Raw genomic sequence first — 16,338 nt, forward strand, 5'->3', positions numbered from 1 at the left:
TCTTCATAGGAGATGTGTTGTAAAATCATCTTACAGTACTGCAGTGTATTAGTACTGCCAAAAAACAAACGTTGATGCAACTCCCAACGACCACTTTAGCGTTCCCTATTTTTTAAGAAAATCCCTTTCATTTTTTTTTTCATAACTATCACGCAACACACAGCTGGGAGTCAGTGCGTGCCCGAGTCTGCTGATCAGAGTGCAAGGAGTGCATTGCATTATAACTGGTGGCACCGATATTCAGATTAGATCTGCAGATCTTCATGGGTGATGAAACCACAACTTGTTTTACAGAAGTCCCAGCATTAGACCGCCCCGAATTCTGCACCAGCAAGAAAGCACTTTGCATCCTTTGAGACCCAAATGAAACAATGGCGATTACGTCAATTGACCATAACCGCTTCCTAAGCCCTCGTCCTACTGCTCCAGAATTCCCCTTCTGAGTTTTGACCTGCCCTTTGGAGGGGACGGCTCCTGGCACCAGTGATCTCATTCCTGCAATGTTTAGTGTAGGAGCTTTTTTTTGTATGGTTATACAGCTCACTAGCGGCCTCTTATGTCTGTAGGTGAGCACAGTCATCTGCATTCTGACAACTTTCAACTTTAGCATTTCTTTTTTCAGCTCTCTGATATCATGAAAAAAAATAAAGAAAAAATATAAAACTGAAAGGGAACCGGTCACCTCGAAAACTTGGGTAAATCTGCAGGTGAATGCTGCCTTAAGGTACAACTACTGGAAGGAAATGAACTTATTTCCTCCCGGGAGCCGCCGGCTTTCAGCCATGGGGGCATGCATGGAGCGACTAGTCACAACTCCGTACCCAGCGGCTGTGAGCACGTCCCAGCGCTTTACCAGCTCTACTACATGGCAAAGCTGGAGGCTCCTGGGAAGAAATAAGTTAAATTTTAGAGATGAGCGAGCATGCTCATGTGCTGAGTGTCTTCGGGGTGCTCAAAAAATATGTTTGAGCTGCGAAACATGCAGCTGCGGGGACTCGAACATATTTTTCGAGCACGCCGAAGACCCTTGGTTACTGAGGAATAAATTCTTGGACTTTACGTGCGCTGCCAGACAAATTCCATGGTTATGGAATTTGTCTGGCAGCGCACGTAAAGTCCAAGAATTTATTCCTCAGTTACTTTGTTGCGGTTCCGCTGTGGACCGTTGGACGTGCAGCAGGCTGACATACTATACAGGCTTTACTTTCTCTTGGAGAAGGTGAGTATAAATATCGCTATCATTTATACATTTTTCTCGGATAAGACCCTATTGCGCTCTTGTCTCAACCTTTTAGTGCATACAATTATTGAAGACCCTTGGTTAGCACCCGAGCATGGCGGACAACTCCTTATCTCAGCAAGTTAGCTCATCACTATTCATTTTCTCCCAGTGGTCACACACGTAGACGTGTAGCCCCCAGTTTTAGAAACATTTACGACTATTGCAGCGACTGTAGCTCAATGCAACTCCATAAAAAAAAATCATTGTGATGTAACGTGACATGTTGCCATGCATCCCTAAAATCAGGGCTCATTCAGACATCAGGTTTTCTCACTGATCGCACTTGTAGCTATGACCGTCAATGGAGCCGTTCATAAGTCCATGATTTTCACAAACTAAGTGATCTGCACAAAGCCGCATAGGCTGCCCGATATTCTTCCAAGTTTCTCTATCTTCCTTTTGTTTCCCCATCCAAGGAAAACTGATGAAACTCAGCCCAAACTATGATTGTTAACATGGATGCTGACAAAACCTCCGATAAAAAAAAAACAAACACTGTTAAAACTTGGAAGGATTTTCTTGCATCAGAAAAATCACTAACATCTGCATAAACTCTTATAGGGAGTCTTGTACTCCAGAGGGAGAGCGATTCTTTTCGGCAGCTCTCTAGGGTTTCCTATTAAAAGTTTGATCATCAGGACCCCTTATCCCACCAAGGAAAGGACGAAACATTTGAGGCATTAAAGCCACTGGAAAAAACAGTCAAATGTACTCTACAGTAGGGTCACATCACTATTTCTTGCCTGCAAAATAAGAGGTTTGTGAATCCAGCAAAACAGACAGCAGGTTTACTTATATAGTGTAATATATACTGATTAGTGCATTCTCCGCTTACCAGCGCCACTCCGTTACTCTTCTGGCCCACATGATGTGCAAATAAACTAACCTAGATCACATGTGTGGATCGGGGCTACTTTCTCAGTGAAATGCTATGGAGCCTCCTTGGGCTTATATTGGAGGACAAGGCACTGCCTAATACAAGATCCTTGTGTGAGCCAGCAAAGAATGGCACTGGAATCCAGAGAACACCACAATTGGTAAGTCACTATTACTGAAAGCTACAAGCAGCAGTGTGATGGACAGGTGCCAGCCTCCATGCAAGCTACTTTTTTCTTATCCTTCTGACATGCCATATCCCCGGTTTTCATTGTTTGGGTATATAGTCGTAATTAAAGAGTTATTCCATTCTGTAGAAGTGATCACCTACGTGACCCTACAGATCAACACAATGGGGCTTTGCAAAGCCGCATCTGAATGGACCTGTGGACAAGCACAAACACCTCTGCTCCATTCATTCCCTATGAGGTCACACAAAAAAGTTAAGTACTCAAGTTGTCCATGCAGTCCTATAGAACAGGGTTCCGCAACTCCAGTCCTCAAGGCCCACCAACAGATCATGTTTTCAGGATTTCCCTAGTATTGCTCAGGTGATCACCTGAAAACATGATCTGTTGGTGGTCCTTGAGGACTGGAGTTGCGGAACCCTGCTATAGAGAATAAATGGAGTGGCGGCGCAAGTGGAGCTGCCAAGGTTTTTTTAAGCCTTTGCCTAACAAAAAAAAAGTAACTAATCTGACTTTTTTCCTAAAGCAGCTTAGTTGGCGCTTGTGCCTGCTTTTTTTTTTTTTTAAATACAGGAGAATCTTTTCCCTATACTTTCTGCTACAGTTTCAAAACAAAGCCGCCCCAGAATGAGCATGTTAAAGACTGCTTCAGAACCCTGAAGAGGTTAAAAGTAGCAATAAAAAAAAAAAAAAAAAAACTCGAGATGTGCACAGCATGGTTGTTTTATACATTGCTGTGCAATTATTGCAGCTTTTTTTCCCCTTTTAAAAAGGTAGATTTCAGGCAGACTCCACCTGAAGGAGATTCCTGTGCACAAACCCTTATAGATTCCCTAGTGCCCAAGCGTCACTGATCTTGCATGGCTCTTATCTGGTCTGATCCCTCAGAAGCACAAATTGCTGAAAAAGTGAATGCCTGCTGTGGAAAAAAGAGGTCACAGTGCATTGCAGCTTACTTTGTAGCCATAGACCAGTCTGATTGCTCCTGCTGACCCCTCATCCACCCATGAAATCCCCTACAATGGGCATTTGAGCATCAGAACTGGACTGAAGGTGCCACCTTCCAACTTATGAAGGCTTTCACTCATGTCTATATTATCAAGCAGATGGTTTAAATTTGTTGTTCATTACTCAGACAACCCCTTCTTAACCATCACAGCCCCCCCGGTAAAAGTTATACTCCCCTCGGGTACGGGTGCCTGCACTCCTGGGATGATATTGTGCTATGTGAACCTTGCAGCCAAACCATGTCATGAGCCCCGAGAGAGGAGGCGCTGGAATGGCACCAGCAGCGGAGGAGAGCACAGCTGCTATTATTTTACATGGAGGAACTATCATGGTTGGCCGAGTAGTGGACAACCCCTTTAATGTGTTCTGGATGATGTATTATTGGAAGGTTTGTTTGGTTTATTTTGTATTTCCAAAAAGGTGAAAAATCTGTATATGATATTCATCCTACATCTTTTATTAAAAAACATTAAACAAGTTTCTTTATATTTTTATTTCTCATTTTATCAAAACATTTTCCGACTGAGATATGGATCCACTTCCACAAAAAAAAAAAAAAAATCCTTGACAGGTTGTTATCTTTCTTATGTGTTCACTAGCAGACCGAAAAAGATGGAGGGATGTAGACAGAAGCCTCCCCAATCATAGCTACACAGGGTGTCACATTAGTGGGCTAATCTTTGCACCTCCTCAGGTACGAGCTCGGTTGGGGGGGGGGGGGGGGTTCAGGGGAAAAAGGGCAGTTATCTGTCGACAAATTTTACTTTTTATTAACTAATGATCCGAACATTTCTAACAACGGCTGCAGTCCTGAGAATTATTTACTAGTCATTTATGTATCACGTGAAAAATCTGATCACCCCTCCTACCACCCTAAAATTTGGACATTGGGGAGTGTTGTAAGGCAGATCAAAGGAACAGAAAAAAAGATCTCAAATCTGAGAAGAAGTGATCCAGTGTCTTACTGTTAATTGTGACAGTACACTATCCGTATATACACAAACACATACACACCATAAGTGCAGCAGGGCAGTGCCCAGAATCATGGTCGGACATTCACACACACATTCAGCGCTCTGACACTCTCTGATCTCTTAATTCTCACATTTGGTCCACATGGAAAAAAAAAAAAAAATCCACCTTACAACACTCGTTAGTTAGGGGGGAGATCACCTGCCTCTTCGGTCTTCCCCCACCATTTCCCTGAAGACTTGGTAAATCAGTGGTGTTATCGAAGAGAAATTGTAAAATCTGAAGCGATGTTAACGCCTGGTTTTCGTACAGTTATCACAGAAGTTTGTGCATCGTAGTCAAATTCCAGCTGCACTTCTGAGCCACCTACAAAAGAAAGAAAGAAAGAAAGGTTAATAAATGAGCAAGTGTTCCGGTCGCAGACCCGTGGGGGTGCGTACTCCACAATGGCGGCTTAGGCATATAACCGGCAATAGGTTGTCCACTACTTTAGCATTGATCGCTTATCCATAGGATCGGTCAGGGTCTGAGACCCGGCACCCCCGCTGAGCAACCCGTAGAGCTGCACCGTCTCCTGATCGTGGCAGCCTCAGGGTACTGTACATTTGCCTATTGATTTGACTAAAAAAGGTAAATGTGCAGTACCCTGCATGGGGAATCTATGAAAGATATCAATCATGTCAAGGGAGATGCGATTAGGAGAAGATCTGTGGCTGTCATCTCCTGTAGTGTATACGAGGATTTGGGGTACACACCGTAAAATCTCTCTATCGCTTCATTGGGGGACACTGGTAACCATGGGGCTACTCAAGATCAGCAGGACAGGAATCATAGGGGAACAGGAATGAATTAAAGAGGAATCTTTAGCACTAAGGAGTGCTTTTTATTGATGACATGCGAGTCGGAGAGGTTATTAATAAAAAAACAAAACCTTCCCTTTATAATAGGATTCCTCTCTAATCAATAACAAGCTCTCGTTAATAAAAAGATTCCTCTTCTTTAATTCATTCCTGCTCCCTTGATTCCTATCCTGCTGATCTTTGGGAGCCCCACAGTTACATGTGTCCCCCCCAATGAAGCGATAGAGAAAAGGAGATTTTTGTGTACTCACCGTAAAATCTCTCTTAGCCTCTAATTGGGGGACACAGAACCGTGTGTTATGCTGCTGTTCACTAGGAGGCGACACTATGCATAATCTGAAAAAGATTAACTTTGGCTCCTCCTCTGCAGTATACACCCCTGGACGGCGTCAGCCATCTCCAGTTTTGTACAAAAGCATTAGGAGGAACAGAACAATAACAACATAACCATGCCTGTAATAGGGCTACTATGTACGAGCTCAAAGAACAATATGAGAACTTAACCATAACAACGGCCCGTAAGGGCAACAGGGTGGGAGCTGTGTCCCCCAATTAGAGGCTAAGAGAAAGAGATTTTACGGTGAGTACACAAAAATCTCCTTTACTCTGTCGCCTCATTAGGGGACACAGAACCGTGGGACGTTCTAAAGCAGTCCCTGGGTGGGAAGCAATGGACGAATATTGTGCTAGCAGGTCCCTAAACTTGGGGCACTGCCGCCTGCAAAACCCGTCTACCCAGGCTCGCATCCGCTGAGGACTGGGTATGAACACTGTAGTGCTTCGTAAACGTGTGCAGACTAGTTCAAGTGGCCGCCTTACACACTTGTTGTGCCAAAGCTTGGTGCCGAATGGCCCAGGAGGCCCCTACTGCCCGTGTAGAGTGTGCCGTGATACCGGCCAGAAGAGGGGAACTGTTAAGTCGGTAGGCCTCATGTATGGTGGACTTGATCCACCTGGCAAGGGTAGCCTTGGAAGCCGGCAGTCCCTTGCGACCGCCTTCCGGAAGAATGAAGAGAGAATCAGACTTCCGGAAGGGAGCAGTCCTGGACACGTAAATCCGCAATGCTCTGACGAGGTCAAGCGTATGCAGAGCCTTCTCCACTCTATGAACCGGGACCGGGCAAAGGGATGGCAGTGAAATTTCCTCATTGAGGTGGAAGTTGGACACAACCTTCGGAAGGAAGGATGGTACTGTACGGAGAACCACCTTGTCCTGGTGAAAGGCTAGGAAAGGCCGTCTGCAGGAAAGTGCTGACAATTCAGACACTCTGCGTAACGAGGTGATTGCCACTAGAAAAACCGCTTTCTGTGACAGAATGCAGAGTGGAACTTCTTTAAGGGGTTCGAAGGGTGGTGCCTGCAATGCTGTCAGGACGAGATTGAGGTCCCACGTGTCCAGCGGACTTTTGTAGGGAGGAACCAATCGGGAAACTCCCTGGAGGAAAGTCCTTACTTGCGGTTTGGTAGCAATGCGCCTTTGAAAAAGGACTGAAAGCGCTGACACCTGACTCTTAAGCGAGCCTATGGATAGCTTGGCGTCTAGGCCCGATTGAAGAAAACTTAGGACCTTCGGGAGAGAACAAGGGAGTGGGACTTGTCCATGAGATTCGCAACAGGAAAAGAAAGCTCTCCAGGATCGATAATAAATCTTGGCGGAGGCTGGCTTCCGTGCCCTGATCATGGTCGCAATGACTTCCGGTGAAAACCCTGCCTGGGTTAGAATCCAGGTTTCAAGGGCCATGCCGTCAAACTGAGAGCCCCTGAATTCTGATGGTAGAACGGACCTTGAGACAGAAGGTTGTGACGGTCGGGTAAACGCCAGGGGGTATCTGCCGTAAGTTGAACGATGTCTGCGTACCATGTACGTCTGGGCCAATCTGGCGCGATGAGGATGGTTGGAACTCCCTCTTGTTTGATCTTCCTCACGACCCTGGGGATCGGGGAGGGGTGGAAAAATGTACAGGAGTTGGAACTGGGACCAGTCCTGGACCAGGGCATCTGCTCCGAGCGACCGCGGGTCGTGTGTCCTGGCCATGAAATTGGGGACCTTGGTATTGAGATGGGATGCCATTAGGTCCACATCCGGGGTTCCCCAGAGTTGACAGATCTGGTAAAAAATCTCGGGATGGAGAGACCACTCCCTCGAGTCCATTCCTTGCCTGCTGAGGAAGTCGGCTTCCCAGTTTTCTACACCCGGAATGTGGACCGCAGAGAGTACAGACCTCGTGTCTTCCGCCCAGTGGAGGATATGTGCCACTTCTCTCATCGCCTGGGCGCTGCGGATCCCGCCTTGGTGATTCACGTATGCCACAGCCGTGGCATTGTCCGACTGTATCCGTATGTTCGAGGCTGCAAGCAGGTGATGAAAGGCTCTCAGTGCCAGGAAGAGGGCCCGGATTTCCAGGACATTGATGGGCAAGGTCGCTTCCCTTGGTGACCACTTGCCTTGTGCCCTGTGATGTAGGTGCACCGCCGCCCAGCCTGTCAGGCTTGCATCTGTAGTCAGGATCTTCCATTGACCTGAGAGAAAGAGTTTTCCCCGTGCAAGCGAGGTTGGCTTGAGCCACCAATGCAGGGACCTCCTGGTTGACGACGTCAACCGGAAGTCCCTGTCGAGGGAGAAGGGATTCCTGTCCCAAGATCTGAGTATGGCTAGTTGAAGAGGCCTGAGGTGAAACTGGGCAAATGGCACTGCCTCTATTGCTGCTGCCATCCTGCCGAGGACTCTCATGGCAAACCAGAGAGATCGGGGAGGACTGTGGAGGAGTGTACGAACTCCCAGACGGATGGCCAGTGTCTTGTCCTTGGGAAGGAGCACCAGGCCCCTGGAGGTGTCAAATAGCATTCCCAGGAAGGGTAGAATCTGACACGGGGTAGTCGACGATTTTTTAGGTTGACTAACCATCCCAGACGACTCAGTGTGTCTATTGTGATTGAGACACTGACCTCGCAGTCCTTGAAGATGGAAGACTTGATGAGGAGGTCGTCCAGGTACGGGACGACTAGAATGCCTCTTGAGTGCAGAACGTCCATGGTGGCTGCCATGACTTTGGTAAACGTTCTTGGAGCCGTGGCGAGTCCGAACGGAAGGGCGACAAACTGGTAGTGGTTTTGGTTTACCGCGAACCTGAGAAACCTTTGATGGGCGGGAGCAATTGGTATGTGCAGATATGCATCTTGTATGTCTATGGAAGCAAGGTATTCTCCCTGCTCCATGGACGCAATGATGGACCGGAGGGACTCCATGCGGAAATGACGGACCCGTACATATTTGTTGAGCCGTTTTAGGTCTAGTATGGGCCGAACGCTGCCTCCTTTCTTGGGAACTACGAACAGATTGGAGTAGAACCCTCGGAATCTTTCGTTCGCGGGAACCGACACCACGACTCCTGCTTGAAGGAGAGAGGAGACCGCTTGGTGGAAGGCACGAGCCTTGTCTGATGGTGTTGGAGGGGTAGAGAGGAAGAACCGATTCGGTGGAGTGGAAGTGAACTCTATCTTGTATCCGGAAGACACTATTTCCCTGACCCACCTGTCTTCTGTAATAGGCAGCCAGACTTGTTGAAAGAACAAAAGTCGCCCGCCTACTGGTGGGGTGTCGTCCGGAGTTCGTGAGTCATGATGAAGCGAAGTTCTGAGGTTTTCCTCCCTTGGGTTTCGCTTGGCCTGCTTTCGACTGCCAAGTCCTGTCCGGTCTCTGCGCCGTCCTTGGGTTGTCCCTGCGTGGATAGTGGTTCCGGTTTAGCGCTGGGTGCAAGACGGACCAGCCCGAGGAATTCCGAAAGGATCGGAATCGTGTCTGGTTTCTTCGTTTAAACGTGCGCTTCGGTTTTAGTTGAGGGAGAAAGGTACTCTTACCCCAAGTGGCATTGGCTATCATTGTGTCCAACTTTTCGTCGAAAAGCCTTCCAGTAAGGTACGGAAGATGCGTGAGGGACTTCTTTGAGGCCGCATCCGCTTTCCATTCTCGCAACCAGAGGATACGCCGAATCGTAATGGCCTTCGCCGCTATCCCCGCCAGATCTCTTGCTGAGTCTAGGGCTGCGTGACGCATGTAGTCTGCTACCACTGCTACCTGGACCGCTTGGTCCGAGAGCCCGGCATTTGGAACTTGAAGACTCTCCTGTAGTTTGTTGGCCCAAGCCAGGATGGCTTTGGCTGCCCAAACTGAAGCAAACGCAGGGGCCAGGGAGGCCCCTGCTGCTTCGAAAATGGAACGAGCCATGCGTTCTACTTGCCGGTCTGCTGCGTCCCTGAGGGTTGAGCTGTCTGGCAGAGAGAGTAAGGTCTGCGCTGCTAGTCTAGATACCGGGGGTCCACCTCGGGCGTATCTGTCCACTGTTTGGTGTCTGTGAGAAGGGGTATTTCGCTTCCAAATATTTGCGATTGGCAAATTTTTTCTCAGGCTGCGAAAACTGTTTAGTAAGTATCTTCTGGAACTCATGGTGATTAAGGAACACCTTAGGTGGTTTCTGAACACTTTCAAAACAAATCTTATGTTCTGGGGCTTCCGAGACTGGCTCTGAAATTTCCAGCACCCGATGAATGGCAGAGACTATGTCCTCAACTAGCGCTGTATTGCTAGGGGGGGGAGGTACCACGGACCTCTCCGTTTCGTTGTCCGAATCGGAGTCACAGATGCCTTCCGAATCCTGTGTATCGCTAAGGTGATCCCTGGTGGGCGACCTGGGGCGGGGGTCTTCTGTGGTGAACTGCATTGTCTGTCTCTGACAGGGGACTGCCTAGGAGACCTGGAATGACGGTGTCTCTCCCTGGGATGGGATGACCTTGTGCTATAGGACAACTCAGGCGATCGTGACCTGTGGGTCCGCTTACGTCTGTGAGTAGGAAGCAGCATGTCCCTGAGACAAGCTGTCCGTTTGCTGGGTAACGTTCATAGCCGGGACCCGACCCTGCAGAGCTTGCAGCAATGTGGTGGTTAAGTTATCTATGGACTGAGTCATAGACTGTGACATCTGAGTAGCCCATTCCGGCGTGGTATCTGACACTGGAGCGTTGGTAGGTACTGCCTGGGGTTCTGACCCAGAGCTCTGGATGCAATCCCGGCAGTGCGGATATGTGCTGCCACTGGGGAGCGTGGCTTTGCAGGCTGTGCAGAATGCATAGAAACATTCCTGCCTGGTTCTCTTTCTTGAGCCCGGCATAGTGCACAGAGGCTGGCTATCAGGGATCCTACAGGGGTGGCTACGCAGAGGGAACCCACAGAGAGCCTTATAGGAAGTATGGATTCACAGCTGAGTAAAGAGAACCCAGCTGTGATCTTACCCCACCAGTGTGCCTCTAGGTCCAGCGCCGACAGATCCCCGTTCTGTGCCCCCCGGAGACTGTTGTGGTTCTCCTCTGCTGAAGGCGTCCGTTATCAGGGTGTCTGCAGCCAGAAAAATGGCCACCGGGACGCTGAGGAGAGGAAGGAGGGGGCGGAGAGTTGAAAAGGGCACGCTGGGCTATGTAGAAACGCGCCCTTTCTGCCTCGATCCGCCCCCTCTATGACACTCTAGTGTGTCATTTTAGTCATCCGGGGGGCGGGCCGGGAGAAGGCGACGGCTTCAGCTAGGCCAAAGCCGCGGTCTCAAGTAGAGGCCTGATGCCCAGGAGGGCTCCAGAGCGGCGCGGTAGTCTGGGAGGGGGTCGGATTTGTACCAGACCCCCCCGGAATGGGCGACTACCTAGCGGTGGGGGCAGCAGGGGTAGCGGTTCCTGTGTGTGGGGTCCCTGGAGCCACTGCTGCTGCAGAGACAGGGGAGCAGAAAGCCCTGTCTCTGCTGTGCCACGTCTGCCTGCACCATCCCCCGGCCTTCACAGGATCCCACAGCTGGTCTGGGGTCCCTGGATGCTGCAGTGCCTATTCTCCGACCCTACCTGCGGCGTCTTCACCTAATGCCCCCTGCGGGGGATTAGGGAGGGTGCGTCTGTCACCGTCAGGGGGTCTTCATCCTCGCCTCAACCTCAACCCAGACCCCAAAGGGGTTGGGGAAGGAGGGGGGTCTCAACTTCGCACCAGTACCCGAGGGACTGGGGAAGGAGCGACATGGGGAATAGCCGTCTCCACTTCAACTGGGCACCCCTAAAAAGGGGGCCAAGGAAGGAGCCATGCCGGGAGTCTCGCTGGAGACCCACTTTTCTTCATCTGTATTTCCGGACGAAAAAAGGAAAAAACGTAAGAAAAAAAAGGTGTGCCTCCTTGCGACACTAAGCAAAAACTGGAGATGGCTGACGCCGTCCAGGGGTGTATACTGCAGAGGAGGAGCCATAGTTAATCTTTTTCAGATTATGCATAGTGTCGCCTCCTAGTGGACAGCAGCATAACACACGGTTCTGTGTCCCCCAATGAGGCGACAGAGTAATAACCCTTTAAATCTCATTCACCATGCCGCAGTGCCCATCTGCTGTATGCAGCCAAATGGGGTCATAACCTCTAATTCTAAATACATTTTTCAATCCATTTCTTCCTATGTAATGCAGCTATCAAAGCACCGTACACACCATGCTGTACTGTCTATACAGAGAGAACAGAAAAATTATATATAACTCTAAGGAATAGTTTCCTACAGATGAGCGCTCACCTGGCTGATGTAAGGTTATGTTCTTTGGCTTTGTTGCTCCAATTATCACGACACGCTCCAACCAACTGGGGGTCTCAAACTTTCCATTAAGATCCAGGGAGCTGGTAAAAGACAGATTATGTTACACAAGTACCAATTAGGCCATGTTCACACATTCAGTATTTTCCATCAGTATTTGTAAGCCAGAATAAGGAGAGGAACAATCAGAGGAAAAATATAATAGAAACACGTCACCACTTCTGTCTTTATCACCCTCTCCTGGATTTGGCTTACAAATACAGGCAGTGTGAACGTGGCCTTACTCAGATCCCTCCATTTCTTCTGATAACGTCTCCATCATACTGACGTTACTCAGCCTCACCTTGATGTCAGTTTTCCATGGCTATAGCTGAATTTTCTGTATAAGAACTCATTTTGTTGGTAACTGAAGCTGTGACCATCATCCAAGTACAGTTCACCTTGGGCTTCCCCCTAAAACAAGGGGAAAGATCTGCTGCTTATAGGAAAGTCATAGACAAAGTGCCTAAGAGGTTCCGTTAGATGATGGCATCAGCCGTAGAACGACCACCCAGAAATGTCCAGTTCACTCACCTGCAGATTCAGGGCCACGTGCAGAGTAAACGGATCATCTTGCATACAATCTGAGGAACGTCTGGCTCGATCCTTCCGAGGGATTATAGACCCACCGCGCTGAAACACTGGGATCTGGAAAAGTCACAAGGACAAACACAAATTATCAGGAGCTCTGAATGCCAAGAAAGCAGAAGTACATGTTTTACTAGTTAATAATAAAGAAATAATCCACAAAAATATTTTTCTTACAGTCGCCATATTCTGAGATCATTTTTCAGTCTTTTTATTCCATTTCTTTTTTGGAGGAAATCTGATGTGACCACAGATTCTGCCATTTTTTGTTTCCCATTTTGATGTTCACTGTATGCGATAACTATTCTAATATTTTATAATTTCAGGAAAATATGTACGCAGTGATAGCATATCATTTTTTTTTTCTCCTCTAATATTTAGGGAAAGGGAGCATATAAAAGGGAATCTGTCAGCGGGACTTCACGCCTCCAGACTATTCATATATGCATATGTAGCCGTTTCAAAAACAAGTCCAGCAATATCTTCACATGGCCAGTTCATTCCTCTGTTACTGAGAAATCAGTGTTTGAATTGATATGTAAATAAGACTGAAGAGCTATGGTAGATCTGAAAGCCTCTGTCACTCCAGCTCTATTCCCTGCCCAGTGCTGCTTCCTCCTGCTTTACTGTGATAAAATGAAAACCTGGCACTCAACTTAATGCTTAGTGAGTCGATTTATTGTAGCACCAGAAAACGTTTCGGTCGATATTGACCTTCATCAGTTACGTGCTAGTATGACTGAGTATAGTTTAAAGGAGGGCGCTTATTACGAGTTTCACTGGAAAGCCGAAAACATGGATTTTTGTGATAACTCACCGTAAAATCCTTTTCTCCGAGACGCTCATTGGGGGACACAGGTACTGTGGGTGTATGCTACTGCCGCCTGGAGGCTGATACTAAGTGAAAAAAAGAGGTTAGCTCCTCCTCCGCCATATACACCCTCGGCCCTGACTGCGGGCGGAAACCAGCTTGGTGCAAAAGCAGTAGGAGATCAAACAAAAATTAGACAACATCAACCTTAATGCAGGCAACAACCTGTCTAGAAATAATCACCCTAATCTCATACAGAGAGCATATTAAATAAACAGAAGCCAACTTGGCCATCAGGGTGGGTGCTGTGTCCCCCAATGAGCGTCTCGGAGAAAAGGATTTTACGGTGAGTTATCACAAAAATCCATGTTTCTCCTTCGCCTCATTGGGGGACACAGGTACTGTGGGACGTCCTAAAGCAGTCCCTGGGTGGGAAGTTGACTCACCGATCCAAGCTACATGCACCTCCTGTCTAAAGATGCGCCACCGCTGCTTGGAGAATCCTTCTACTCAGGCTCGCATCCACTGAAGCCTGAGTATGGATATTGTAATGTTTAGTAAACGCGTGCAGGCTGGACCAGGTTGCTGCCTTGCAAACCTGTTCCGCCGAAGCCTGGTGCTGAAGCGCCCAAGAGGCGCCCCCTGCCCGAGTAGAGTGTGCTCTGATCCCTGCTGGAATCGGCGCGCTTCCTATGCGGTAGGACTCCTGAATAGCCAAACAAATCCATCAGGCTATGGTCGATTTTGAGGCAGCAAGTCCCTTCCTGTGACCTTCAGGGAGCACGAACAGCGCGTCTGACTGACGAAAGGGTGCTGTCCACGACATGTACCCCCTGAGTGCTCTCACCAGGTCCAAAGTATGAAAGGCCTTTTCCACACGGTGTACCGGTGATGGACAAAAAGAGGGCAAGACAATATCCTCATTAATGTGAAACGAGGAAACGACTTTTGTCAAAAAAAGGAGGAGCTGGTCTAAGAACCACCTTGTCCTTGTGAAAGGTCAGAAACGGGGCTCGACAAGCTAGTGCTGCCAGCTCAGAGACCCGCCTGATTGATGTTATAGCTACCAGGAACACCACCTCCCAGGAAAGGTCTGACAAAGACATCCTGAATCGGCTCAAATGGAGCTTCCTGCAGAACACTTAGGACCAGGTTAAGGTCTCAGGCGTCCATAGGTGCCTTATAGGGAGGTACCAAGTGGGAGACCCACTGGATGAAAGTCCTTACTTGCAGGTTGGTCGCAATCCTGCGCTGAAAAAGGATGGATAAAGCCGATAACTGTCTCCTGAGAGAACTGGGGGCCAAGCCTGAGTCTGTGCCAGACTGGCGAAAAACTAAGATGTTAGGGACAGAGAATCTCAGTTGAGAATAACCGTGGCGTCGGCACCATGCAAAGAAAAACTTTCCAGGTGTGGTGGTAACTTCGTGGCGAGGTAGGATTCCGGGTGCTAACCATTGTAGCAACCACTTCGTGCCCAAACCCCACCTGAGTCCGAATTTAAGATTCAACGGACAAACAGTCAAACCCAGGGCCCCCAAGTTCGGGGCAGATCGGCCCCTGAGAAAGTAGATCTGGGCGTTCTGTTAGTCGCCATGACACGGTGGCGAGCAGCTGCATTAGATTTGCATACCACGCCCGACAAGGCCAGTCTGGGGCCAGCAGAATTGCTGGCACCCCCTCTGCCTTGATCTTCTTGATGACCCTCAGAAGTAGTGGCAGCAGGAAAAATAGGTATGTGAGGCAAAACAGGTTCCATGGCAGAACCAGCGCATCCACGGCGATTGCCTGCGGGTCCCGGGACCGGGCGACCAATACGGACACCTTGGCGTTGACCCTGGAAACCATCAGATACACATCCGGTGTTCCCCACCGTTGGCAAATCTGCTGAAAGACCTCGGAGTGCAATGACCATTCCCCGGACGCAAGTCCCTGTCGGCTGAGGAAGTCTGCCACCCAGTTTTCTACACTCGGGATGTGGACCGCCGATATCACTGAGCGGCTCCTCTCGGCCCAGTGAAGAACGTGCCCTACCCCGTGCATGGTTGCCCTGCTGCGGGTGCCTCCTTGGTGATTTATGTAAGCCACCGTCGTGGCGTTGTCCGACTGGATTCGGACTGGACGGCCTGATAGATGGTGATGAAAACGTTGCAGAGTAAACCGGATTGCCCGTATCTGCAACAAGTTGATCGGGAGGCGTGCCTCCTGCGGCGACCACCGTCCCTGGGTCGTGTGGTGGTGAAAAACCGCTCCCCAGCCGAAGAGGCTGGCGTCGGTTGTGACCACCAGCCACTGATCTGGGGGAAAGGGTACCCCTGAAGAAGGGAGGAACTGGTTGTCCACCACTCTAGTGATTGTCTGACCTGAGAGGACAACCGGCATCGGTGATCGAGCGTGGACAGGTTCTTGTCCCAGGATGACAAGAGGGCGAGCTGCAGGGGGCGAAGGTGAAACTGGGCGAACGGGGGTCGCTTCCATCGCCGCCGCCATTTTTTCCTATAATCCTCATGCAGGAAACGGATGGTGTGAGGGACTGGTTGGCGCAATACTAGCACCCCCTGCCGGCTAGGGCCTTGTCTCGAGGGAGAATTATCAACCCTCGGAACGTGTCAAAGACCATCCCTAAGAAGGAAATCCTCTGGGTTGGGACAAGGGATGACTTCTATACGTTGACCAACCACCCTAAACGGGCAAGAGTATCTAGCGTGATGCTGACACTTTCCTCGCATGCCCGCCTTGAAGGGCTCTTGACCAAGAGGTCGTCTAATTAAGGCAATACGACTATGCCCCGGGAGTGCAGGATGGCCATGGGGACTGCCATGACCCTTGTGAACTCTCTGGGGGCAGTGGCTAGCCCGACGGGCAGCAAATTGAAAGTGTAGACCGTTGATGACGAAGCATAGAAACCTTGATGCAGAGGGAAACTGAGGATATGCAGACAGGCGTCCTGGCTATCGATAGAGGCCAAGTACTCTTCCTGCCCCATCGCCGACATAACTGAACGGATAGACTCCCTCTGGAACTGTCTGATCCTGATAAATTTGTTCAGGAGCTTTAGTTCCAAAACGGGCCTGACCGACCTGTCCTTTTTGGGGACTGCAAACAGGTTGGAAT

General features: G+C 49.2%; 1 protein-coding gene across 2 annotated transcripts in view; it reads right to left on the reverse strand.

Annotated features, from left to right (window-relative positions):
- Positions 1-3,828: 3,828 nt before the first annotated feature.
- The window catches only part of LOC141058412 (neutral alpha-glucosidase AB-like), a 34,825-nt gene continuing 22,315 nt past the window's right edge, over positions 3,829-16,338 (reverse strand). For both annotated transcript variants that reach the window (XM_073554661.1, XM_073554662.1), the window contains 4 exons: positions 12,362-12,475; positions 12,132-12,241; positions 11,771-11,871; positions 3,829-4,692 (listed from right to left, as the gene is read on the reverse strand). In XM_073554661.1, the coding sequence (XP_073410762.1) occupies positions 4,583-4,692; positions 11,771-11,871; positions 12,132-12,241; positions 12,362-12,475 (435 nt within the window). In that variant the 3' untranslated portion in view covers positions 3,829-4,582. The remainder of the gene's footprint in view (positions 4,693-11,770; positions 11,872-12,131; positions 12,242-12,361; positions 12,476-16,338) is intronic.

The sequence above is a fragment of the Dendrobates tinctorius genome, unplaced genomic scaffold (genome assembly GCF_039654945.1).
Source record: "Dendrobates tinctorius isolate UK_male_01 unplaced genomic scaffold, ASM3965494v1 ptg000211l, whole genome shotgun sequence".
NCBI lineage: Eukaryota > Metazoa > Chordata > Amphibia > Anura > Dendrobatidae > Dendrobates > Dendrobates tinctorius.